This window comes from Cucumis sativus, chromosome 3 (genome assembly GCF_000004075.3).
Source record: "Cucumis sativus cultivar 9930 chromosome 3, Cucumber_9930_V3, whole genome shotgun sequence".
Classification (NCBI taxonomy): Eukaryota; Viridiplantae; Streptophyta; class Magnoliopsida; order Cucurbitales; family Cucurbitaceae; genus Cucumis; species Cucumis sativus.
Genome location: NC_026657.2, coordinates 4,489,580 through 4,516,869, shown reverse-complemented (window position 1 = coordinate 4,516,869; position 27,290 = coordinate 4,489,580). Strand labels below are relative to the sequence as shown.

The 27,290-nt window shown below is 29.2% G+C and overlaps 1 protein-coding gene and 1 pseudogene across 1 annotated transcript; one reads left to right on the top strand and one right to left on the bottom strand.

Annotated features, from left to right (window-relative positions):
• LOC105434793 overlaps positions 1 to 21,395 on the top strand; it is a 30,923-nt pseudogene extending 9,528 nt beyond the window's left edge.
• Positions 2,908 to 3,987, bottom strand: LOC105434792 (2S albumin). Its single transcript, XM_011652232.2, has one exon. The coding sequence runs from the start codon at positions 3,500 to 3,502 to the stop codon at positions 3,083 to 3,085; it is 420 nt and encodes a 139-aa protein (XP_011650534.1). The 5' UTR covers positions 3,503 to 3,987; the 3' UTR covers positions 2,908 to 3,082.
• Positions 21,396 to 27,290: the final 5,895 nt, after the last annotated feature.

Below are 27,290 nucleotides of genomic sequence, written 5' to 3'. Positions count from 1 at the left end.
TAGGTTTTGTTTAAATGTCCCATGTTTATCAATTCATATCGAAGAAAGTAAAACCTAAGCATGAATTGATGATTATGAGTGGCATAGGAGCCATTAGAAAAATTAAGTTTATTTTTGTTTTAAAATATTTTTATTCACCTTAAGAATATTAAGATACCAACACTTGATATTTTAATCTCTATCATAGGTGTTTAATGAAAAATTTCATATATCTAGAATTAATAAATTCATAGAAAATACTACTCAGTCTCATTTAAAATATGAAATGTGTTAATTTAAAAAAAAAAATCTATTAATTAAATTTCAAACGGAAAAATTTCATGTATTTATGGATTTTAAATTATAAAATCCATAAAAAACAATACTTTTTCTCCAATTTACATTATTATAAAAAAAATAATAACAATGGCAAAACATTATGAAATTTGAAAAATACTTAGAAGTAATATGCTGAGATAAAATAAATACATTGATAATATATGCAAAATGTAAAAGATATTAATGTAGGATGCAAGATAATTAATTAATACAACACATGCAACATAATTAATTAATTCAAAATGATGCAAAATAATTGATTAATGCAGGATGCAAAATAATTGATTAATGCATAATTAAACGAGGCCAAATGGATATCAAATAATAATTAACAGTTGAATGCTAAAGTAGGTTTGGCCCAATATGCAAATAAATAATATTGCGAAATAAATAATCACACCAAAATAAATATCAAATAATTATAGCCACATATGCATACTGATTAATTAATACATCATGCAAATAATTAGAATGAGGGAGTGAAAATGTCACATACAAGTTGCTAATTAATTAATAGGCCAAATGAAAAATGGTTGTTGCCAAAATTTAATTATATCATGCATAATTATTAACATGGATAATATATGGATAACAGTAATTATTAACAGAGTATGCCATATGGATACATGGATAAAGTAATTAACAAAAACTGTAAAATGGATGCCAATGAAGAATGAGTATCCAAATACAAATATATGATGCTAATTAATTAAAAAGAAATTAACACAGAATGGATGCCCAGTAATAAAAGAAAATTAACACATAACAGAATGCTCAATATTTAAAAATTAACACAGAATGGATATACATAATGGATACACAGAATGGATACCCAACAATTAAAAAGAAATTAACACAGAACAAAATGTTCAATATTTAAAAATTAACACAGAATGGATATACATAATGGATACACAGAATGGATACCCAACAATTAAAAAGAAATTAACACAGAACAGAATGTTCAATATTTAAAAATAAAAAATAAAAAATTTAATATAGAATGGAAGGTAGAATGCTCAGTATTAAGAAAGATACAAATAATAAAATTAACATGTTAAATGATGGTAAAATGATGAACACGATAGTTCATAATTAAAAGCAGTATATCAAACAAGAAGAAAAAAAAATCATTAAACAAGAATAAGAATAAAAAGAGGAAAAAGAAGAAAAAATTTACCAGCAGGTCTGCCCTTCAATGCCAAAGGTTATTCCTTTTTGATCTTCTTTCACTCTTCCCCTCTTTCTAAATCCTCCAATAATAAGAAAAAAAGATCCCCTTTTCTTTTTTCCTCTTTCCTTTTTATAGGGCAAGCTCCATCGTTTTTTTTAGATCACGAGATGGAGTGCAGACTACAGAGAAATAGGAAGAAAGTGGGAGAGTGGGAGAAAGTGATAGAGTGGGAGAAAGTGGAGAGTGATGACGAAGAAAAAGGGATGGTTGAGAAAAAATAGGAAGGAAAATCAAACATTTTATTTTTATTTTTATTATTTATTTTTAAATGTATTTATTATTATTATTATTGTTTTTTAAAATATAAATTTAAGATTCAAATTCAAATTCAAATTCAAATTTAATTTCTTTTTCTTTTTTTTTCTTTTATAATAAATAAATATAGGACAAAATACGGTATCTACAAATGATAAAAGTAATATTTTCTAAATTTTCAAGGGGATAATCCTCCACGCATCATTAATTTTTTTAGAAATTAAAAATTAAAAAAAAAAACAACTATGTTTTGGTTATCATGATTTTTTTTTTTCTTCAAGATTATTTATACATGCACTGAATCTGGTTACTAGAATTATGTTCTTCGACAGACGTCTTTGATGGCGATATTTTCGATTTAGATTGCATTGTAGGAAATATGATTTGGTACCTGAGTAACGTTTTTCCAGAGTAATCTTGATTACGTGACCTATATTCAATTGTTAATTGACTTCGTTTGACTGGGGTTATGACAGATGCAAATCTTTGTGAAAACTCTCCACAGAAAGACACTAACCCTTGAGGTTGAAAATTCTGATACTATCGAAAATGTAAAGGCTAAGATTCAAGATATAGAGGGCATCCCACCATACCAACAGAGATTAATTTTAGCTGGTAGGCAATTGGAAGATAGTAAGACTATAGCCGACTATAACATTCAAACGGAATCAGATCTCCGCGTGTTGTTGCGTCTTCGTGGAGGAATGCAAATATTTGTGAAGACCTTGACAGGAAAGACCATCACATTGGAGGTTGAGAGCTCAGACACCATTGATAACGTTAAGGCTAAAATCCAGGACAAGGAGGGTATCCCTCCTGACCAGCAAAGACTAATTTTCGCTGGAAAGCAATTGGAGGATGGACGTACACTGGCCGATTACAACATTCAAAAGGAGTCCACCCTCCACCTTGTCCTTCGTCTTCGTGGTGGTATTTGAAACTCATCATTTCAACATGCTTATGTTCTCTGTTTTCTCTTCATGTTGCTTGTATTCTAGTCTAATCTTCTCTGTTCTACAACTCAATTTACAAATAATACTAAGTTCTATCTGCTTCTTTCCGGCTTATGATTATTCTCAATTCATTACATAAACAAGTTCCACTCAAAAACCGTAGCTCTTTTTATTTAATATAAGTAGCAGAGAGAGAAATAGTGCGATTGAGATTGACTGAATTTACTAGTCTTTTTTATTTATTTTAACATAAAGACAAAAAGCACACGACGATGTACTGCTCTCCTGTTGTTTATTGGGGTGGCGTGCGTAGCTTAAGCGCTTAGAAGTAGCATTGTTGTGGGCGCATACCGCACATGGATGGTAAGTTCTTAGCTGTCTGAAGCATCTGCGTTCTTTCTTGGCCTCGTGCTCTTCTCTGTTCTTCCATGGCAATCTCCTGCAAGAGTTCGCACCTGCACTCCTCTTCCACATTCGTGAGCTCACTGCAGCACTCATCGAAGAGCTGTCCTCCTCTCCTCCTTTGGTTGTCGATTCCACGCATCTGCAAAACATACCTGCTCTGCTGCGACAGGTACTGCCCGCAGCTGCCGATCTCCTCGCGCGCCCGCATCTGACGGCACCTCTCCATCCGCCCTGGGTTTTCTTCGTCCACTTCGACGGTGGTGATGGTGGTGCGGTGAGCATCTGCAATCACCAAAGCCAACGCCAAGAGGGCAATGATGCTTGTGAGTCTCGCCATTGTTGAAGAGTTGTATGAAGTAAAAAGAGGAGTGTATTGAAGAAGTTGAGTGAATAAGTGAGTGGTGAATGTGATTTGTATTTATAGGGGATGAGGAGTGGGTGCATGTAGGGAACGTGGAGAGAGGGAATCTGTTGTGGGGTTTTGAAGCTTGTGAAAGTACAGTAATGGTGGAGCTTCGTGATCAGTTTTGGTTGAAGTTCCACGTATGGGTTAGGCATGCAAATGAATGGGAAATAGCATGTGTCATTAGATTGGAGTTGGAAGCAGGATTTTGAATGCAAATGGCTAATTGATTTAGTTTGGGGTGGGTACGTGGTCGTTTTCGAGCAAATATAATGTTGTGAGAAGCCAACGTGTGAAACCCAGTTTTGTTTGTTGTTGGGAAATTGTTGCGTTCAACTGAGGCCGATTATTTCTGTTTCTCTCGACGCGTGTGTTAATGTAAAAATGGCTTCCATAATGGTAGGATTGGAGTGTTTTAAATGTGGTAACAATACGTACCTTTCTATAATATGTTGGTTACCTTAGTTGGGTGGTACAAAATACATACGCCCAATGTACTTCTAAATCAAAACAATACTATCTACATCATTTAGAACTTATCATTTTCTTCCAACCATATATGGATTCAATTTGCAAATTTTGTAGTGAGAATTAGGATAATTATAATGGAATATCAATTTTATAAATAGCAACATTTTAGAAAATGTTAAATATAACAAAATCTATCGATTATAAAGGGTAAAATACTTTCTTATTTTTAAATTTCGGTCAATATGTAAACTTGGTACATAAGTTTTAGAAACCTCTTTAGTTTCCTCATTTAGTTTTTGAATTTCGATGATAGTACACTTTAAGTTAATTTATATAAATGTAACAAAATTCAAAATATATTTACGATCCATGTAACAAAAAATTAAAGTCCATGAAGCTACTATTGTTTTTTCATAAATTTCCAAACTTATCTCTTGTTGGTTCTAAATATTGTGGGATAATTCTTCACTTAACATTTTTTCTTCTTTTTTGCGATTTATTTATCATAATTTCTTCATATTATTTCTTCTCATTTTTCATATTCTTACTTTTTTTGTTCGTGATTTCTAAATTTTCGGTTCGAGAATTTCTTCCTTCTTCTTCATCTCTTATTTTATTTTTTTCTTCTTGGAACAAAATTTAAATAATATTGGTACAAGATCTAAACGATAAGTTGTCTATCCCCGATATAGATAGAGATAGGCCACTATTACTAATAGATCGTTTAGATTTAATACAAGATAGTTTAAATTGAGTACAAGATTGTTTAAATTTAGTATAAGATCGCGTAGACTGGGTACAAGATTGTTTATACTAGATACAAGAGTACAATTAAGTTTATTTAGGTTGAGTGCAAGGGTACAAGATCGTTTAGGTTGGGTACAAGGGTATAAGATTGTTTAGGCTTGGTACGATATTGTTTAGTCTAGGCACAAGATCGTTTAGACTAGGCACATGGGTACAAGATCGTTTAAGTTTTGTACAAGATTTTCTAGACTAGGTAACAGATCGTTTAGACTAGGTACAAGATTGCTTAGGTTGGGTACAAGGGTACAAGATCATTTAGGTTTAGTACAAGATTATATTTAGATTTGGGTACACGATTGTTTAGACTAGGTACAAGGGTACAAGTTCGTTTAGGCCGAGTACAAGGGTACAAGATCGTTTCGATTTGGAACAAGATTGTTTAGACTGGGTACAAGATCGTTTAGACTAGGGTACAAGAGTACAAGATCATTTAGGCTGGGTACAAGGGTATAAAATCGTTTAGGTTTGGTACAAGATTATGTTTAGACTTGGTACACGATCGTTTAGATTAGGTACAAGGGTACAAGATCATTTATATTGGATATAAAGGAATAAGATCGTTTATAGTGGGTACAAGGGTACAAGATCATTTAGGTTTGGTACAAGGTTATGTTTAGAGTGCGTACAAGATCGTTTAGACTAGGTACAATGATACAAGACCATTAAGGTGTGATACAAGATTATGTTTAGATACAAGATATCGTTAGACTGGGTACAAGATCATAATTTATACTTGCTACAAGATTGTTTAAACTGGGTATAAAATCGTTTTTCATACGTGTGTGATCAATTAATTGCAGGGATATTTTTGTTATCTCACGTTGTGGGCTTGTGGATTTTTTTCTTGTTCAAAATTTTGTATGGTGTAAATATTTTTGCTTTTTGTTTTATTTTTGAAAAAAAATCCAAAAGTCCACCACTTGAAATAACAAAACTACCTCGCAATTAAGTGGTCACACACACACATGAAATAACGATTTTATACTTACTCTAAACGATCTTGTATTCAATTTAAACGATCTTGTACCCTTATACCAAGTCTAAACGATCTTGTACCAAGCCTAAACGATCTTGTACTTAGCCTAAATGATCTTGTACCAAAGCTAAACGATCTATTAGTGATAGTGATTTATCTCTGTTTATCTGTGATAGACAACTGATCGTTTAGAAATTGGTACACGATTTTTAGATCATTTAGATCTTATACCAAGAAAGAAAAAAGAAGATGGGAGATGAATAAGGAAAAAGAAATTCTGGAAGAGGAAATGAAGAAATTGTAAACCAGAAGTGGAAATATGAAGAAGTAGTAGTATGAACAAATTAATAATATGAAGAAGAGAATAATAAATCGGAAGAAAGAAGAAACATTTATGAAATTAGAAACAAAAATAAATTAATTAATTAAGTCGAACGTCTTGTTTACCATCGAAGAAACATTTATGAAATTAGAAACAAAAAACAAAAATTATCGAACAAATTTCTTTCTTAAAAGATGGGAAATAAAAACACTTAGTAACTATAAAATTAAAGTTAGCCAAATTAAAGAATTTTTGGACCTAAAGTTTAACAAACAAAGACAAAGTCATGTCATTTGTAAATGCCATATCTCATTGATACCTTTCATTTGTATTTTCTAATATTACTCTCCAATAATAATTTGTTCTTCCTTTTGTTGTGAATGCACATAATACTCTTAGCAGCAAAATCACAATAACATACAACTTTTTAAATGTTATATCCAAACTATGTATTATGTAATTCTTAAAATCTTTAGCGTAAATACTTTTTCATAATGGTATGAATTTCTTCAATTCCAATCTAGGTCTTCCAACTACCAAAAGTAATTCAGGATGATTATTGTATCATTTTTATATTTTGAAAAATATAAAAGATATTACATAACAAATGTTGGTTCGTACTAACATTTAGAATGAGAGTATTGACAAAATGTATTGAGAAGATCTAAAACAATCGATAAGTTAGAAAAAGTAAACTTTTAAACTAAATTTGAGGGTTGATCTTGGGTTCGGATGCATCTATAGAAAAAATTATTTTAACTAGCTTTTTTTCTAAAGGAAATGCTAATTTTGTAAAGTGAAAATTTGGATGGGTGATTCCCAACAATTCTCCTATCTTTTCATTACAACATAATTACTGTTATTCTTTTTTATTGTTTGGGTCTTGGAGACATCTTTTTATAGAATTTTGAGTATTATATTTTGTATGTACTTCCATAATTATTAAAGAAATGATTTTACCATTTTTATTTATAATGCCACTTTAAGATCTATTATTCTTCAAGTTGATCTGAAATTTAACCGTTTACTATGGATACGACTCACTTTGTATTTGATACAAATGTAATAATCCAAAACATTTATGTAGGTGACATGCGAGTGAAGGTATTCTATGAAATGTGTTTGCATAAGACTGTACCATTAAATAGTAACCATTAGATGTAACTTTCTTAACTTGTTAAGTTTCTATTTCATTAGAATGACCTAGGTAAATTTGTCTTAATATTAAGTGTATTATGAACTCTTGTTTGCCAGAGATTATCCTTTGATTTGTACAAATGAGAGTGACCAGTTTGCCAACTCAATGTGCTTATCATTTTGGAGACACGACTGAGTGGGAAACTGCAAACGTAATCACACAAAGATGAAATTCACTCATTTTCGACTTTATGATAAGTAGTTGAGTGTTTACTTAAATGATATCTATGTGACTTAAACATAGGGTCTCACCCTCTCAGAGGGTGTTTGACCCCTTGGCATGGCATCACGTGGGTTTGGCATTTAATGCCAAGCACATGTTTGGCTCATGATGTAAAACCATGGGCTTAACATGTAGAGTAAATTGAGATTTTATTTATTTATTTTAGTTTAATACTTTCATTTCCATTTTAAAATTATTACTATAATTTTTTGGATAACAAGTCAAATAAATTATTCGTTGAAATAGTTTAAGTTGGTTTAACTAAAAAAGATTAAAAATTTGTTTATAATTTTATGTATTAAATAAGATTTTTTTAATCAAAATAGGTAGTGTAATTTCTTATTGTTTTAAGCGAATAAATATAGAATTTCTTTATATATGTAAATAAAAAGAATTTCTTTTATTACGCAAATAAAAATTAAAAAATGGTACATTTTGATTCAAAGAATAAAAATAAATAAACACGTTATAACTTTTATTTTTCATATTTGTTTTATCATTTTTTGTATATGAAAAATATGAATCCCCTCCACACTAAAACTTGAAGAAAATAAATGGCAAAAGCATAAAGATTTGAATATGTTTGACATATAATTAAATTTTAAAACACACCAATATACATAATTATTAATTATTTAAATTAAATTAAATAAAGGAAATTTTTTGAAAGTATTAAATTTTACAAAATATTTATAACCTAAATTCTATCACGATGAGAATTGATATATTATAGAGATACAATCCAAAATTTTGTTATATCTTGTAAATATTTTAATTTATTTTACTATTTTTAAAAATGTCCAATTTTTATTTTCATTTGAAGAACTTTTAAAAAAAAATTCAATGACATTTAAATTAAAATATTAAAAAATCTCATATTTGTTATAAATTAACTTGAAACATGGCCTAAGGCACTATTTTTGAATGACTTTGTATCATGTCAAATATTTACTAATTACACTCAGTGAAAATATTGCATTCAAACTAGTTTTGAGTCCGTGAACCCTAGTTTCAAAAATTGTAATTACATATAAGAATTCCTTTTTTTTCAAATTCTTATAAAAAATAATCTACTTAACTTGAAATTTGTGAATTATTTCAATTAATATAATGGACTTAATCAAAAGAAACCCAAGGGAAGAGAGAAGTCAAGTACTAAAGACTCATGGACTTCTTAATATTGATATTACTTCAAAAAAAAAATTAAAAACAGTGCTTATTGAATGTTGTTTAACGCCATGCATCAAGACACTTCTTCCCATTTCTTTGACCCCTCATCTTCCCACTCTCTCTTTCCTCTTTATATATCATATCTCTTACATCCTCTTTCCTAACCCTTCCTCTCTCATAAATTTTAAACAAATAAAAGAATACTAAAAAGTGGAATTGAAGAAGAAGATTAAGTCATGGCAACTGATCAATATACTTCATCGAACAATAATGTCGATATGCCAACTATATTAGCAGCCATTGAAGCTGTGCAAGCATTATCCGGCATCTGACGAAGACCTTCTTTTTGAAGTCTTTGATTTTCTTGAGAAGGGAAAGAATGCCGAAATGTTTATTGCTATGAATGCAAACTTACGAAGCAGGTGGTTGAGGAGAAAGCTTTGGCCAGAGCCAACTGAAATCTTCGTGAAATTAACGAACGGCAATACAATAGCAATCAAGGTTTCCATTTTCATCAGAACTGACGGATTGAAAGTTAAACTCTATGAAAAGGAAGGATATCTTCCAAGCAATATCAGATTCATTTATGCTGGAAAGATGCTTGAAGATGGAAGAAGTCTAAGTCTATCAGACTATAACATAACAGATGGTTCTACTATTCTTGCTTCCCTTCGATTATGTGGCTGTTAATTAGTATTTTTTATGTTTTGTAGTCAACGTCAATTACCTCTTAATTTCTTATATATCCACTACAAGAAAAGTGGTCTACGACGACAGTTATTTTCTGTCACGATTAAAATTCGTGACAGTTATTTACAGTCATAAAAGCGGAGTCATGGAAAGTCATTCCAGGACAGTTTTCTAAAACTATGGCAATAAGTTTTTTAATGACAGAAAATAAATGTCGTTAATTACTATTTTATGACAACAAATAACTGTCATATTTTATATTATGACAACAAGTAACTGTCATCATTTGCGTATTAACAACAATTTAAAAATGTCGCAAATTCGTTTATTATGACATTTTTTAAATGTCAAGAATATGTCAATTGTGACAGTTTTTTTTTAGAAATTAAATGTCATTGTTTTGCTATTGACGACATTTTTTTTCCTGTCAAATATAGGGCAATCGTGACAGTTTTTCTTATAAAAATGTCATTGTTTTAATATTGACGATAATTATTTCCAGTCAAATATAGTGCAATCATGACAGTTTTTCTGAAAATTTAAATGGCATTGTTTCGCTATTGACGACATATATAAGCTATAATACACTTTGTAATATTCATACATTTCTAATCAAGTTTCTACAATTTACTAGTACATAATTCTAGTCCTTAATCAAAATCATTGTAAAGAGCATAAGAATACATATAACAAGATTTTCTCAACAAGCATAAACGATCAACTAGTAAGCCTTCATCTCTGAAAATATTCTTTGAAAGGAAACTCATGAAGTTGTAGACTTCGGTTGAATCTACAAAGACAACATGAATATAAGCATCAATCACAGGAAAAGAGAGTACAACTCCTATAGAAAATTTCAACATTGAGCCTTAACTATCACTACATGCATCGATAACATTACATGCATGACAAGGTTACAAAAGAGCTACCTTATTATCACATATATAAGAATTCTTTTTTAGTGTAATCTATCTCTTATAATGTTGGTGTTTATGAAAAAGATTTCCAATCTTGATGAAGTCACCCACCAAGATCTTGTTGTAAAAGTCACTCATCATTGGGTTGGTTTTGTGGCCTTGTTGCTATCATGTTGACTTTCTCATCTTGCTTTGCACTCAAATCATAATGTGGCAAGTATGTAACCTAACTGAGCTTGAAACAATTGAATGAGTTTGTTCTCTCTTATTTTATTCATCTGTCAATGACATTGCTCTCATTATAAAAATAAAAATAAATAAATAAAAAGCTTTTGTCTTCATTGTTGTCTTTGAATTTTCAAAGGCTTGATTTTTTTTTGGTTTGTTGTTTTTGGTTCCTCTATTTATTTCTTAGGCTCTTGTATTTTTTTTTGTTCTATTGTTTCTTTGGGTGTTTTACTTATTTTGTCCCCTTTCAGAGATTCAATCCTTGAACATTATTTTTCTTCCTTGTCACCAACCAATGAAAAGTTAGAAAAAATGAAAGAGCATGCATATGAATAAGAATTTTAAGTGTTACATGCATAAATTCATATTAACATGAGAACATATGGTAAGTATAAATAAATTCAATCATATAGTAATATCTATATGTCTATCTCTATATATATATACGACCAAAGAGTTATATACAACACAAATTTTATTCTACAAGCATAGTCTACACTATCAGTCAAACCTTCCCAATCATGAAAACATGAAGAAAACTACCTACAAAATGTTTTTTCAAATTTACATATTAAGGGTTGCAAGCCGATGAAAAAGAGAGAAATAAAGTTTTGAAACTTTCCAATATAAGTCTAACAACATTCGCTGTTCATGGAGTTCAATAACATAATAATGAAACTTATCCACTGCCTTTGCAACAATCCATATTGAATCATAGCAAAAACTCTAGGCAAAGATTTAAAATAATGCATTAAAATACCTAAGCATAATTTTACATGTCCACAAGAAGTAAAACTTGCAGAAACTATAATCAAATTCAATTTATCTAGGCATAATTCAGTACAATATACAAAGAACTTCTCAAAACATTATGAAACACCGCCCAATAGAATCAATCCTCTACCAACAAAACCATCTCCAAAACATTATCTAGATCTCAAAAAATAAAATGGTTGTGCATACCAATTATATACATACAAAGTTTTATACACATACAAATTATATACATACAAAGTTTTATATCAAACATGAACTTACAGATTTTTAAAAATGAAAAATATAATTACAAGTAACATACCAAGGTAGAATCCCAAACAATTATGCATTGGATATCGACAAGCTTGTGGGTTATTGATAGGAGGGTCGAATTGCAGCAATTCCTACGAGTTGTAGGTCCCCAAACAAAAGGTTTCCATGAACATGAACTTTTACTTAAAAAATATCGAACTCTTCCTAAGAAAAAAAAATAAATACACACATTCATATTTATTTAATTATAAGCCAATCACATATATATAAATGTGATACAATAACTATGAACTTACCTCTGTGTTGCTTTACTTTATGTACAAGAACTATGAAATCTGCTTTACACATTCATATTCAAATATATTGAAGTAAGAGAACTTTCTGCTAATCCTCAATTCTCAATTATTCAAAATGTCATAAGGTAGTCATAGGAAGAAAATATAGTTTCATACAGTTAAAGGACTAATTTTTCAACAACAACCATACTTCTTAATTGATAACTATTGAAATAAGCTCAACTAGCTAATCACAAAATAGAAATGAGAATCGTTTTATATTTATTCAAGACATCAAATTTTGGTCTCCACAGTAAAACTATAATAAGCAACTAAAAGAGATCACCAAACCAATTTAGATAATGCTTTCCTATGGAGTTTAATTTCCACAAAAACTGTTGGAAATATTCATGTGAATTTCTCTCTTTTTCTTTCATTCCTGGCTCCCCCCCTCTCTCCTTTGACGGTTGTCTCTCTCTCACCTTAATCGATTTAGTACCTCACCTCAATGCTACAAAAACTTCCTCTAATTAGCCATAAATTATTTGAACACATTATATACTACTATAGGTAACACATGCTTAGACTTATTTGAACTTTACTTTAGGTACTGCGTGTGTGTCGCTATGTTATGGTTTTGAAGGTGAAAAAGGGGATTAATAAACAGAAAAAAGGTAAAGACACGGAACTGAAACTGAAGTTATAAGCAAGTACATAAACACCTCCTCTTATCTTGCAAGTTTAAAGTAACTTCAAATGGGAGATATCCAAAAACTAGTTTACCATTGGATATATCTTTTTTTTGTCTGCAAGAAAAGATTAACTTCTACTTCCTAATAAATCCAAAAAAAATCATAAACAAAATTTCATTACAGAGGATAAACATCCATTTCCAATGTGTATAACATACACCGCGATTTATGTTTCAAGCAGTGGTGTATTTCAAAATTTTCAAATTTACTCCTCTTGGAAAGATCTAGCATGATAAGTGGCAAATAAAATTCTACCATACAAAATAAATCTTAATTTACCACCTTTTGATTTTTTTTTTTTTTTTTTGTCTTTCCTTTTAATATAGAAGAACATGTAGTAATTTTTGTTGCTACTATCCTTATTGTAAGAAATGGAGAGAGAACATACCTATAATTATCAATAATCACTTCCTCTATCCTTCAATCAAAGCAAGACATAATTTCAATCCAAATAAAATAAAAGAATTTTATATTATAAAAGAAACCCTAATGCTTCCAAGATTGCAAGATCATAATATAGACAAAAAGAAAAAGAGAGTGAAGGTTATGCTTCTTTTTCAAAGATAATAACAATGAAAAATGGAATCCAATGATGCATTTAGGTTTAATAGCAAATGTCTTACCTCACAAATATCATCCTCCTCTCTATCTAAGAGGAGTAGGATCATAGTGAAAATGTTCATAACTTTTTTTAATCTTTCAATCATTAGTAAATCAAGAGTAACCAAATTACAATAATTTAGTAATGAGTTAGATAAAAGTACTTGTGTTCAAGTTTATATATACAGTTTGTTTATACTATAAATATCATGCAATTAGAATAGAACTGAATAGCAACCATAAACAAAATATCAATAGAAAAATCAAGAGTACTTAAATTCACTTGGAAAATTCATAGACAAACAAAAAGACCCTATACACCATAAAAGTTTAAAATCTCACATTTTATTTTTCATTCTCTTTTTCTCAAAGCTTGAGCCCATAGCCATGAAATCTCCCTTGGCCTTGATTTGCTAATTAGAACAAACAAAAATCAATTAAAAATCAACCAAATGCTTCATTGAGGCATTTCATCAAACACATTGTAAGCTACCAGAATGCTTCATCACATAGCCAACCATAAAGAAAAAAATTAGATTCAAATTAGAAAAATGAACATAAACAACAATATTTAATATGATGGTAGACAAAACAAACACATCTTCTATAAAAACAAAACTATGAGGGATGTTTTTCATAAATAGAACCATCAATTAATCACATTGAGGGTAAAATAAAAGCATTTGAAGTTAATATACTGTATAAATACATAAAATAGAAATAATAGTTGAGATTCACCAATGCAAGGGGTGTTGGGTGGTGGCGTCGGCTGAAGGAGAGAAAGAGGGGGATTTCGGGCGTGTCATTGACGAAAAGTCTCGTCGTTTTCAGAGTGCATGAGAGAGGGAGACAGATGGTTACCGGAAGGGAGGAAAAATCTAAAAGGAGGGGCGACTCGTTGATCTTCCACCAAGAAGAAGAAAAAAAAAAGAAGAGAAGAAGAAGAAGAGAAAGGGTTTTGGAGATGTTTTATTTTAATGAATAAATTGTTTAATGTTTTTAGAATTAGGAAAAAATTTGATTTTAATAAACTTTGGATTTAAAATAAATTTTATTTTAATAAATTAAATAAATTATTTTTGTATATTTTATGACACCAAATAACTGTCGCGGAAGACCAAAATAGAATAAGTAGTCGTGGAGGTAAACTTTTTTTTCTATTAAGTGATCATGTTTTCTTTGTTTTGTGTCTTCAAAACTTTGAATATTTTAAAGTAGATTTTAATTCGAAGTTTTGAATTTTCTTTATTTTTATGATTATTTAGTAAAATCGATATTCTTTATCCCACGCTTCAGCTTCTAACTACACGTTCTTGGAATTTCTTGGACTCTATCTATGGCCTATGTCCTCGATTGCCGCATTCTTATCCAAGTTCATTGTATGTCATCGCCGACGTCATTAACAACCAATAATTTCTACTTTCCTTTCTTATTACAATACGAATATAATCCTGAGTTTTCTCCAATTTTCATCAGATTAACAACAAGAATTTCTAAATTCCTTATTGCCAAATGAACTTCCACCACGTAAACTTATTTTAAAGATTGTCCTATAATACTTCTAAGAAATTTAGACCCATCAAATGGTCTTTGTGGGACAAGAATGGTGTGTCGAGACTTTGAAAAACATGTGATTTTTGCTGAAATAGCAATGGGCCAACATATTGGCGCAAACATGTCTTCATACCGCATATACTTTTAAGTCCGGCAAATGATGAAGGGTATCCATTCAAATTTAAGAGGAAACAATTTCCAGTACGCCTTAGTTTTGCAATGACCTTTAACAAGGCACAAGGACAAACAATACCACATGTTGGAATTTATCTTCCACAAAATGTCTTCTCACACGACAATTATATGTTACACTTTTCAAAGGCATCTCGATGAAAATGATGAAAATTCGGTTGAATACAAATATTGGAAATGTAAGAAAAAACATTGTATATAAAGTACTCGTTTAAGTATATCTTTATACAGTAGTACTATTTTTTAAAATTTACCATTGCATACTATTTATTCATTTTAGCAAAAATATATACTAACAAGGTTTTTATGTTCAACGCATATTTTAAGTTATCTAGTATATATAAAGGAGCAATTGCAAAAATGACAACAAATTATAATTAAGTCAATAGCACACACATTTGTTATTTGTAAAAATGACAAAATCAAAACTCAACTTACATATGTAAGATTTAAAATGTCACAAATGCATTCGTTACTAACACACATTTGGTACACTTAATACATATACGATACACTTAATACTCCATGATACATTTGACATAATATACATAATACACATTTGATACATATAATATTCCTTCATACACTTGATATGCATTTGCTACTTTTTGATAACCCTTGAACTTTGATACACTTGATGAACCATGATACTCTTTTGATATACTCGACATCTTTTGACATTTTGATGCATCTAAACTTGAATTTTGAAGTAACACCTGATACCTTAAAATGATATCAGTAATTTGCTTATCCTTCACAAAAGCCAGTTGGTTTTCAGAGATGGTGCCAGGAAGCGTGCACTTCAGTTTAGTTGCAATTGTTTTTGGTATGATTGTGTAGAGGGAGGTGGTGAGGCTTATTGCCTAAAATGTGAGATAATTTTTAATTTCTTTTTCTTTTTTCGTTTGAAGTTTCCCAATCATCGCCGTATTGATAGAGAGTATTGGGTTAACTACTTTTTACAAATGGTAATCCTTGGCAAAAAAGAGTAGTAATCAATAGACTCTTAATTAACACCACATTAAGAATTTCATTTTCCAAAGAGTTAGAGAAACCAAAAGTCATGTACAATTTCGTTTATGAACTTAAATAAACATTTGTTAATTAGTTCCCAATAAAATAAAATAAAAACAAATCGTTTTCTTCCATAAACATTAATTAATTACTAGAAAAAAACACCTATCGCTGTCTATCTTTTACCACTATAAATATATCATCTCTTTCAATTGTAAATCAATCACTCAAACAAAACTACACAAATCAATCGTATCATAATATTTCAAAGGTAAACCCATTTGAATTTCATCTACAAGTTTAAGTTTTTGAATTAATTTGATTTACTAATTTGTCGGTGTTCAAATTTTAATAACAATTGCAGATGTTTGTAAGGACGTTTGCTGGGGAGACATTTAATTTAGAAATTGAACCAACAGCTACGATTGTGGATGTGAAGGATCAAATTGAAGATCTTAATGGAGTAGCCTCTTATTCTCAAAGGCTAATTTTCGGTCGCAAGACTGTTGAAGATGATAAGACTCTTGAACATTATCAAATTAAGAATGATTCTACACTGTATTTGATTTTTCGTGCTCATGGCGGCTTTTGATTTAGTTTTAATTAAATAACACATTTTTTTGTTATCTCTTTATTATTGTTATTAAAAGCCAATACCCACATTTATTATCTATCTATATATGTGATATCATTACAATGTTAGTTGTGAATTTGGTTAAATTACGTTCTTTTATACTCCTCTAAACAACTCTTTCTTTCTCTCTCAAACATCTTATACTTTATAGGAAATTCATTCTTTTTTCATACAATCAACGGGAGAGATTAGAACCAAGAACGTCTTTTTTTGTTCAGAACAAAAAATTGTAGGTGTTGATCTTAACTAGTTGGTTTCCTAAAAAAATAATCTAAGCTTTTATTGAATTTTGTTTCAATTGTATATATTGTGAAATAAATGTGATGATCAATAATATCCTCTTAGTTATATCAAAATAATTAACTATAAGAATAACAAAAGTGCACATATGTAGAATCACCCTAATCACATAAAACAAGTATATAATTGATTTGACACTAGACATTTGAAGTTTGGAAGTTGTGAGATGATTTTGCGAGATATCTGCGAAATGTTTACAAGATGTCTGTGAGATACAAAAAATGGTAGCTAAAAATTTCCTAAAAGATGTGTAAAAGTATATGTACAATTGTTTTAGAATTGGACATTTGAAGTTTGGAAGTTGCGAGAGAGATATTTAAGAAAGATGTTTGCTAGATGTTTGCAAGATACAAAAATAGTAGTTAAAATCTTCTTAAAACATGTGTAGTAAACTCACCATAAATCACATGAAACAAGTATATAGTTGATTTGGGATTAAACATTTGAAGTTTATGGAAGTTGCTAGATGTTTGCAAGATAAAAAAATAACCAAAAAAGTTTATCTAAATATATATCAAACAACTAGAGATATCTAGAACAATTATAAAATTAACTATGAGTTATACTTGAGATTTATATGTTTCAGTAAGAGGAGAATAAATGAGTTAGAAACATCAAAAACCTAAGAGGACTATCTATAATCAGAAAAAAAATGACATAAACACTTAATAAGAAGGGAGTTTATTCAAGAGATAAAGCCACAAAATTCTAAGTAATTGTAAGAGAGCTTTGGGAGAAAATAAGTTAGAGAAAGATGAGAGAAAATGTGTTTTTTCATAAAATAAAAACAGAAAAAGATTTTAAAAAATAAAAAAATAAAAAGAAGAAAATAAGTTTTTTATGTAAGGGTTATATAAACGTTTCATACTCATATTTGTCCTTAAACTCAACATTTCAAAAAGCAATTTCAAAACTCTTTACACCCCTAATTAATTGTCTTACTTTTGGCATTTTTTCAAGTAGATTTATATAGTCACATTAGAAAATAATAAAATGAGAGAGAATTGCAAACTTGGGAGGAAATCGGGATTTGCTTACCAATTCCTTGTGAGAATAAAGAGATGAGTAAACCAATCTCAAAACTCCACAATCATCTTCTTTTCACTGTTGCCTCTTAAAACAAAGCTATACATTATTCTTATTTCAATTCACACTACAAGAAAAGAAAATAAGGATCTTCCGACGTACAAAAGTGTTGGAAGAAAGAGAAAAAATATTTGAAAATGATTTCTCGATGCATAAGTTCGTGCCGGATCGAAGTCGAAAAACATTTGTCTAGAGAGGATATCCCGACGCACGGGATATAGCGTCAGGATATCCTCTATTTTTTAAAAATAAAAATATCTTCCCATCGTCATCAACTTCCTACTTTGGTAACCATCCATTTTATCATCTTCTTCAACTTCCTCCTCTTTTGTAGCTGCAGTGTGCAAACAAACATATGCAAAAAATTCAAACCACAAAGACACACTAAGCAGTAAGTAAACAAAAATAAAATAAAATCATACTTTACCTTCTAAGCTCACCATGGTTGCCAAGAACATAAAGAACAATTACAACACATTTCAAACGATTGAATATAACAAAAACAGAAATCAATAAGAATATTCAGATACTTAGAATAAAAGAAACCTGATGATAGAAAAGAAAATTAAGAACAAATTCAAAGATGTTTATATTTACGGTTTATTTTTAAAAATAGCTAACATAAATTAAAATATTTACAAGCTATAGCAAAATTTTTGATCCTATGAGTGATAGTTTTCTATCACTATAGCATATCAATGACTACGAGTGATAGAATATGCTATAAGTTGTAAATATTTTGCAAACTCTATTATTTTTAAAAATTCTCATAAAAAAATTAATACAAATATCACTAATAGTCTTCTATCACTATTGCATATCAATGACTATAAGTGATATAATTTGCTATAGGTTGTAAATATTTTGTAAAGTCTACTGTTTTTAAAAATTCTCCTAAAAAAATTAAGACAAAAAATAAAATAAATATTTAGTTTCAATTAACTAAAAAATTAATAATTTCAAGTCAACGTACAATTTATTTTAAAATATATTTCTGAAAAAAGATTTAAAATGTGTATTTTTTTATAAAATTAATTCATAATGTTTAATAGTCTTTTATGATAATTTAAGATCTAACTATAAATATTGTTAGTATAAATTTTAAATTATTTTGCATATAAACATTTATTTTTTATCGTTACTAAAATTAAACTTTAAACTTTTGGGATTCCGTAGCAAAGCAGTGCCTCTTTGAGTTCACCTATCTTTATGTTAAATTTAACAATATGGAATTTTATTTCAAAACTAATTGATTATAAGAGGATAGATGAAATATGAGTTTTCTTGGTTTTTCGAACGTACGACTCTTAATATCTCAAATATTCAGTTCATAATTATTCTTAAATAGAATAAGGAAAATGAAGAAGGGAAACAATTTTTTTTAATAGTTAATCCATTTTATCTTTTCTCCCTTATCATTTCCTAAATATTATATATATATTTTTTAATATTACATTTATCCAAACTCGATATGATTATTGACAAATTTGTTTGAGTTTAATGGTTGTTTGGGAATCCTCATCCCTAGAAAAAAAAATTGAAATGACTTTTCATTAACACCAAACATTTTCGTTTTTCCCAAGAGTTGAGGATAGAAATCAAAGTTTAGTTTTTTTTTTTAATGACTCATCGTTTTCATCCATATGAAGCATTAATGCAAACTCATAGTATTTTCCACTATAAATATACAATGTTCTCAAATCTTTACATTCAAATATACAAATCAATCAAATCATAAAGCTGCATCAACATCCCTTCGACAACTTGGAATTCATAACATCCCAAGGTATAAACATTCTCATTTGAATTTTGATGATTCTATAAGGCATAAAATTGGGAATAACTTAGCTCATAATTGGTAAAATCATTTTGTTTTTGGTAAAAGCAATTAATCAATACCATTACTCTTCCATCTCCAAATTTCTTCTTGAACACTAAAAAACCAAATCACTACCAAATAGAGCCTTGATATGTTGATTTGTGTTTGTGAATTTATTTTCAAAAAATGCAGATGTAGATCTTTGTGACGACATTTTGATAGGAAGATAATTAGCTTTAGATGTTGAATCAACGGCCACAAATGCATAAATTTGAATGCTAAAATAGAAACTAAGCATGACATAGGTGTTGAATCTCAAAAGCTTGTTTATGCAGATGCTTCAAGATCATCCAACTCTTGCATTGTTTTTGCTTCTTTTTACTCGTGGTGGCTTTTAATTAAGTCTTAATTAAATAACACATTTTAGTTTTCTTTATTATTATTACTATCAAAATTATGGCTACTTCTTTTTTGTAACTTTTTGATCTTGTCAACTTTTTCTCTAAAGAGCATTTGAGATTTTTTTTGTTATATCTTGGAAATATTTTTAATTTTTTTTTCTATTTATGACAACTCCTCTCCTAAAAATCTATTTTCCAAATAATCTTTATATGCACAAAAAAAATCAAATCAAATCTCTCTTTTTATTAAATATCATATTTTTTCTTAATAATTTTTTATATGAAGTTTTTTTCAAAAAAATAAAAAGTACAAATTATTACCCATCATTTAGAAAAACTATTACACTTTAATTTTGTAAATGTTTTGTTCAATTTTTCTATTTTTTCTATTTTAATTTTTTAATAAGAATATTGTAATTATCCAAACTACTAACTAAAAGAAAAAAAAAAGTATTATTCTCAATTAATTTATTAGAGTTTTATGGCTGTTTGAGAATCTTCGTCTTAGAAGAAACTCAACCCAAAGAAACCCAAAGAAACAACGACTCTTAATTAACACCAAATTAAACAACTTCGTTTTCCAAAGTGGTGAGAATAAAAATCGAAGTGTATGTACATTTCTTCGTTAATTTTTCTTTTTTCTTGAAAAAAGCACTCAATCGTCTTCTTCCACAATAGACCATTAAATACAAAAACTCATAATAATTTCCACTAAAATTATACGTCCTCGCTACTTCTCTACTTCCAGTAAAATAATAATAATAATTAATCAAAGCTTCATATCAAAATCAACAAAACTTGGAATTCATAACATTTCAAGGGAACAATCCCATTTCAACTTTGATGGTGATCTGTAGTATGAAATGACAAATTGATTAGGAAATGGGATCCTAGTTACGTTAATTTGTGTTGTGAATTTGAAAAATAATAATGCAGATGCAGATCTTTGTGAAGACGTTCGATGGGAAAGTATTAAGTTTAGATTTGGAACCAACGGCCACAATTGAAGGTTTGAAGGCTAAACTAGAAGCTAAATATGGAGTACGTGCTGATAGTCAAAATATTGTTTATGCAGGAAAGGTTCTCGAAAATCATAAAACTCTTGCAGAGAATAATATTAAGAATGATTCTGCACTGTATTTGGTTATTCGTCTATCTGGTGGCTTTTAATTAGTTTTAATTAAATAACACAACTTTTCTTCTTTGTTGTTATTAAAAACTAATTACAAACCACAGTTATTAGTATGTATATGATTAACGACTTGTTCTCTCGTCTCATCAACTTCTCTCTCTCTATTTGAATTAATTTTTAAATTAATCTCATTATTTAGAAAATAAATTAAATTATTGAACATTATATTAAGCTTTTTTAAGATCTAAAAATAGAAACCATGGCGATTTAGCACACATGTCAAATTGTGCTTAATTGGACTTTGTTTGATAATAATTTTTTCTTGTTTCTTAAGTTTATGTTTATTTTGATCTCTTAGTTCTTTGTGTTTGAGTTTTTTAATGCTTAATCAAATTTTAATGGCATAAAACAGTTGTAAAAACTACTAGAAATTTATATTTCTAAAATTTGTAGAGAACAGGTTAAAATCAATTGATTTAGTTCCATTTAAACATATAATACAAATGTATATTCAATTGTTTTTTTTTTAAAAAAAGAAAATATATATTAGAACAAAAAGAAACCTTTAGTACAAACCCTGAAAAATAAAGCAAAATTATCTTTTTAGTATCCATGTTTTGACGAGTAGAGTGTTTCGTCCCTGAGTTTTTAATAATTATATCTTGGTAGTTTACACAAGTTTTTAAAAGAGAAATTGTATTGGATGACAAAATAGTTTAGGTACTTTGCCAAAAACGTTTAAGGTTTGTGATTTTCTATCAAATTCAGACTTTTGTATTTTTAATTCCCATTTTTACCATTTCTTTTTCTTTTGGAGCATCACAGTTTTCAATACCATGATTACCCTAAATTCGATTGACGGTGAGAAAAATGTTTTGACGTTGTGGATGAGAACTTGACCAAAAAGGACGACAACAATGAGAGCACGAATAAGTTTAATTTGGAAGCATGACAAAATAGGAGTTTCAAAATGATGTGTAAGACTTGCATGTTGAATTTGTGTTGGAGCACCAATTTTGACGACAGTAATACTAACAAAAGGATGGTAAAACAAGAAGTTTAGGAAAGAAGCAGAAGAAAAGAAAGGGAGGATAAAGAAGAAGGAAAAGAACAAAGGAGAAGTGCAGAAAGAGAAAATGGTAAAAGTTACGTTGTAGAATAGTGGATCCTACCATTTTTCTTTTTATTACTTTATTATTTGTTATTTTTGTGTTTTTCTATTTTCTTTAAAATTAAAAATAGAAAGCAGTTTTTATTTACTTTGCCAACTTTTTATTCAATCTCATGCAACATTACGTTACAACAAGTTGGGAGTTTTTCGATGCAAGATGGCATCGGGTAAGGTTACAAATTGTGTCGGCAAACAGTCTCCCGACGTAATGTCCCACATAGGAATGGTTGTCGAAAATTCCTATCAGGAGATCTATTCCCGACGAAAGAAGAAACACGCGTTGGTAATGCCCTTCACCCGAGGCACGTTGTGCCGACGACGTAATCGTGTCAGGAAATAGAGAACTCTTCTCTTGACGTAGATTTCTATGTCGAGAGAAGAGTTTGGCCGACGTTACATCATGAAAACTATCTCTGATGTCATTATGCATTTTTGGAGGGAAGACCTATTTTCCGATGCACTATTTGCGTCGGGAACGGTTTGAGGATTTTTTTTAATTTCTTATTTTGATTGTGCACTATTATGTTCAATTCCAATTCGATTTAAATTCAATAAAATTACAAAAAAATGAACAACCAAAATTAGTAAATAAATATACAAAATGCCAAATCAAAATTACATTGTAATTAAAAAATATTACATTGTCTAACACTTCTCAATTTGTTAAAAAATTATATAAAAAAAATTAATATAACTTAATTGGGAATGCCATAATTAAACAAGTCCACACCTACACAATGAAAAAAAAAAAAAAAGATATATATATAATGCAACGTAAACAACGATACTGCTCAAAAATACGTACCGCAAGTAAATAATATGTTTGATCATTAGTCCTATATTCCTCCCATCAAACCCTAAATTTAATTAGTTCATGAATAGCTATTTCCAATCCTCCCAATCTTTTAACCTAAGTTTAAACTACAAAGGCTACCATAACTGTAGTTAGAACAAACTAACCAAACAAACTACTATCATCTAACAAATTCAAAACTAAGTTTGCACTAAAGAGAAGAGGTTGCCATAACTCCATAATAACCATAAGAAATCAATAACAAATTCCTAATAGTTCTAACAAACAAAACTATTAAAAAATAAACAACAATCAAGTTTGAAATAAAGGTAATCATAACTTCACAATAGCCAAAACAAAATTTTCAATTCAATACAGTCTTCTCTCATCCCTTTCAACCCCCTCTTACAAACCCTCTCTCTCTCCAAGTTTCAATCCAACCCTCCTACAAAATTTCAATTCACCTGTTTCAATCCAACTCTCGTGAAAAATTTCAATTCAACCAAACTCAACCTTTCCCTCTAATTTTCAATTCAACCCCTTTCAATTTTTAATTTAACCCCCTTACGGTTTGAATTCATTCAACCCCTCACTCTTTCAAACTTTGAATTCAACAACCCCTCAAATTTACACTAATTCATGAATCCCAAAAACAAATAAAATTCAAATTGAACTCCAAAAACTAATTCAAAATCCAAATCTAAAACCAAATTCAAAATCTTATTCCTAAATCATCATTTATAATCTAAATAAAAATAAACTAAATCTAAACTAATATAAAACAAAAGTACTTACCTAAATTAGTAGAATCGATAGAAGACAACGATGATAGAACGACAACGAGCGACGGGGATCGACGACAACAGGACGATGAAAGATCTCTTCTTCTTAGTCTCTCTCTCTCTCTCGTTTTCCTTCTTCTCTTTCAATTCTGTAATTTACATCATGAATGAGAATGAGTTTATTAAAAGGGAAATACTCGACACATCTCGAAAGTGTCAGGGAAACCCTCTCATTTCTGACATATAACTAATGACATTAGGAATGTGAATCCATTTTCTTGATGCCTCCGACATCACGTTGGAGGAAAGCCAATTATGCATTTAATTCTTTCACCTCTTTCGATGCCATATAGTAGACGTCGACAGTAACTAAGGTAGTTCCGATGTGTACATGAATCACGTTGGGGCTTGGCCACATTTGCTCGATGTTCATTTGGCAGCGTCAGGAGAAAGGCCCTCTTTCGAAATTATTCTTGTTACGTCGGAAGAAACTCCGTTTGTCGATGTTCCTTTGTCCGACGCATTTTTCTTCATCGAAAAAACTTCGATTTCTTGTAGTGTTAGTTGAAATTTGATATATAATAGTTGTTGATATGAAAATTTTAACTTTATATGTTATTATTCTCTATTTTCTTTGGTGTGAATTTTGGAGTTAAATCTAATTTCTAATTATTATTATTTTTTTTTTATGTTGGTTCTATTTTGGTTTTATTTTGTTCATCAGTTTTGTATATCAGTGTTGTGATACACTTATATTATATGTATTATTTGACTGATGTACATACTATCTATTTTTTTCTTTAATTTTTTGCAGTTGATCGTAGTCATGGTTAAGCTTGCAATAATTATGTTTCATAGTGGTTAATGGGATGAGTGACATACTACGTGGATTGCAAAACAATTGTGTTTTGGTTGATGGAGTGATGTTGTTTGATTATTTTGTGAACTTGATATTACGTATTGAAACTCGTGTTGACAATTGAATCTATTGTTGTCAACTTATTGAACTTTATTTTCAAGGTTCTCTTTAGCATTAACCTATTTAAGTAAATTGAAATTGATTCATTTAATCAAGTTGATCATATTACAAATAATGCATAATAATCAACATGATATCAAGTGTATATCAAACATATAATATGTATCGAAGTGTAATAGTGAAATATATTAAGTGTATCGGCAGAACCATAAGTGTATCAAATGTATTTAATCAATCGAGTGTATTAGTAATATAGAAAGTGTACTATCAGTACATCAAGGGTATCAAACATATGAATTGCATCAAGTTAGTTTTATAAAATCTGTCGAGGATTTTAGTAAAGTATAAAATATATTTTCGGTAGTGTATTAAACCCATCAAGTACTGTATGAACAAACCATAATAGCTAAGTGTACCGACAATATATTAAATGTATCATACTTAGTACATCAAGTGTATTTAATTGATTAAGTGTATTTGCAAAGTTTAGCAAATGTATCAATAACATATCCAATGTATATTCAAACCAATGATGTGTATCAAGTATTATTTAATTAATTCATCAGATGTATTAGCAAAGCATAACAAGCGTATAAAAAATGCATCAAGGTATCAACAACATATCAAATGTATCAAACAAATGATGTGTATCGATGAAGTATTAGTGAGACATGAAGGGAAGAAGAAACATGTAAAAAATGTTTAATGTGGCTAACTTAAATGTAACAAACTAATGATTTATAATTTTATAGGGTAGGTTTGTAATTTTGCATTTCTCAAATGTGACTGGACTTATTTTTACAAATTTACAATTTGTGTGGTATAAGCCTAATTTATCAAATTAATTTTGTCATATTTGCAAGAGCCCCTTTTTAAAAAGTAAGTTTAAGATGTCCTAAGTGGGGTGTAAGAATAATCTGAATAAGTCGAAACCCGTAACACCCAACCCATATTACATGAGTTAAGTTTGGGTTGAAAATTTTGATTTTTTTCGAGTTGGGTTGGGTCTCGGATTGAGGTTGAAAAATTCGATTTAACCTAATCCAACCCTTATTACTCATAATATATATATATAGAGAGAAAAAATTGTCAAAAATAGCAAATTTGACAAAATATTTATAAGCTATAGCAAAATTTCTAATTCTATCAACAACAAATATTTGATAAACATTGATATTTTTGTATAGTAACATTTATAGTCGGTGATAAAAATCTATCAGTTTTTATCATTGATGGAATCCAAAATTTTTTGTTATAGTTTGTAAATATTTTAATTTATTTAGTATTTTTAAAAATGTCCCTATAAATTAAATTTATTTATATCATATATTTTTGGAAAATTTTTAAAAATAATAGATTTTACAAAATATTTACCACCTATAGCAAATTCAATCAGTGATATGTTATAGTGATAGAAGACTATCCGTGATAGAATCCAAAATTTTAATTTATTTTGCTATTTTTAAAAATGTTTATATATTTATTTAATATTTATGAATAATGTTTGGAATGTTAAACTTTTATGGATGTTTGAAACTTTGAATTTATGGATGTTTAAATTTTTGGATGTGTGTATTTATCGAGGTACAACAATTATAAACTTTGCAAACATTAAAAATGAAAAAAAAATATATATATATACAACCTGCCAACTCAATCTAACTCGAGATTGGATAGAAATACAATTGAGGTTATTTAAGTTCCAATTCAACCAACTTGAAAATATGGGTTGGGTTGAAAACGTTCTCCAACTCAACTCAACCCGAGTATGTTGATTTTAAAAAAAATAGTTACTTGATATTTAAAATTAGAAAAAATAGTTTGAAAGAGATGAATTAAATGAAGTAAACAAAAATAATTAAGATTCAACCAAATTAAAAGAAGTAAACTAAATAATTAAGATTCAACGATATTTATTCCCAGTAGAGTCTAAGACTTATTTTGATTTATTTCGATTTCAGCACACAGAACAAAACAAAAACCCCAAGAAAAAAAGGTAAAGAAAAGAAAACTAAACCAAAAATAAAAATAAAAAGAAAGAAAGAAGAAAGAAAAAAAAGAAACTAAGTGATGTTTCTTTAAAACATTAGTACACAGATCTCCCTCTAAGTTGGGGAGCCTTCATATTTTATTGATTATTACTCCATTTTTCAGATTGTTCAACCTCAATGGGCTCTCTCTCTCCTCTCTCTTTTCTTTCCTCTTATT

What these genes read in the sequence shown, in the direction of transcription:
- LOC105434792 (XM_011652232.2), bottom strand. Translation starts at nt 3,502, where the DNA reads ATGGCGAGACTCACAAGCATCATTGCCCTCTTGGCGTTGGCTTTGGTG.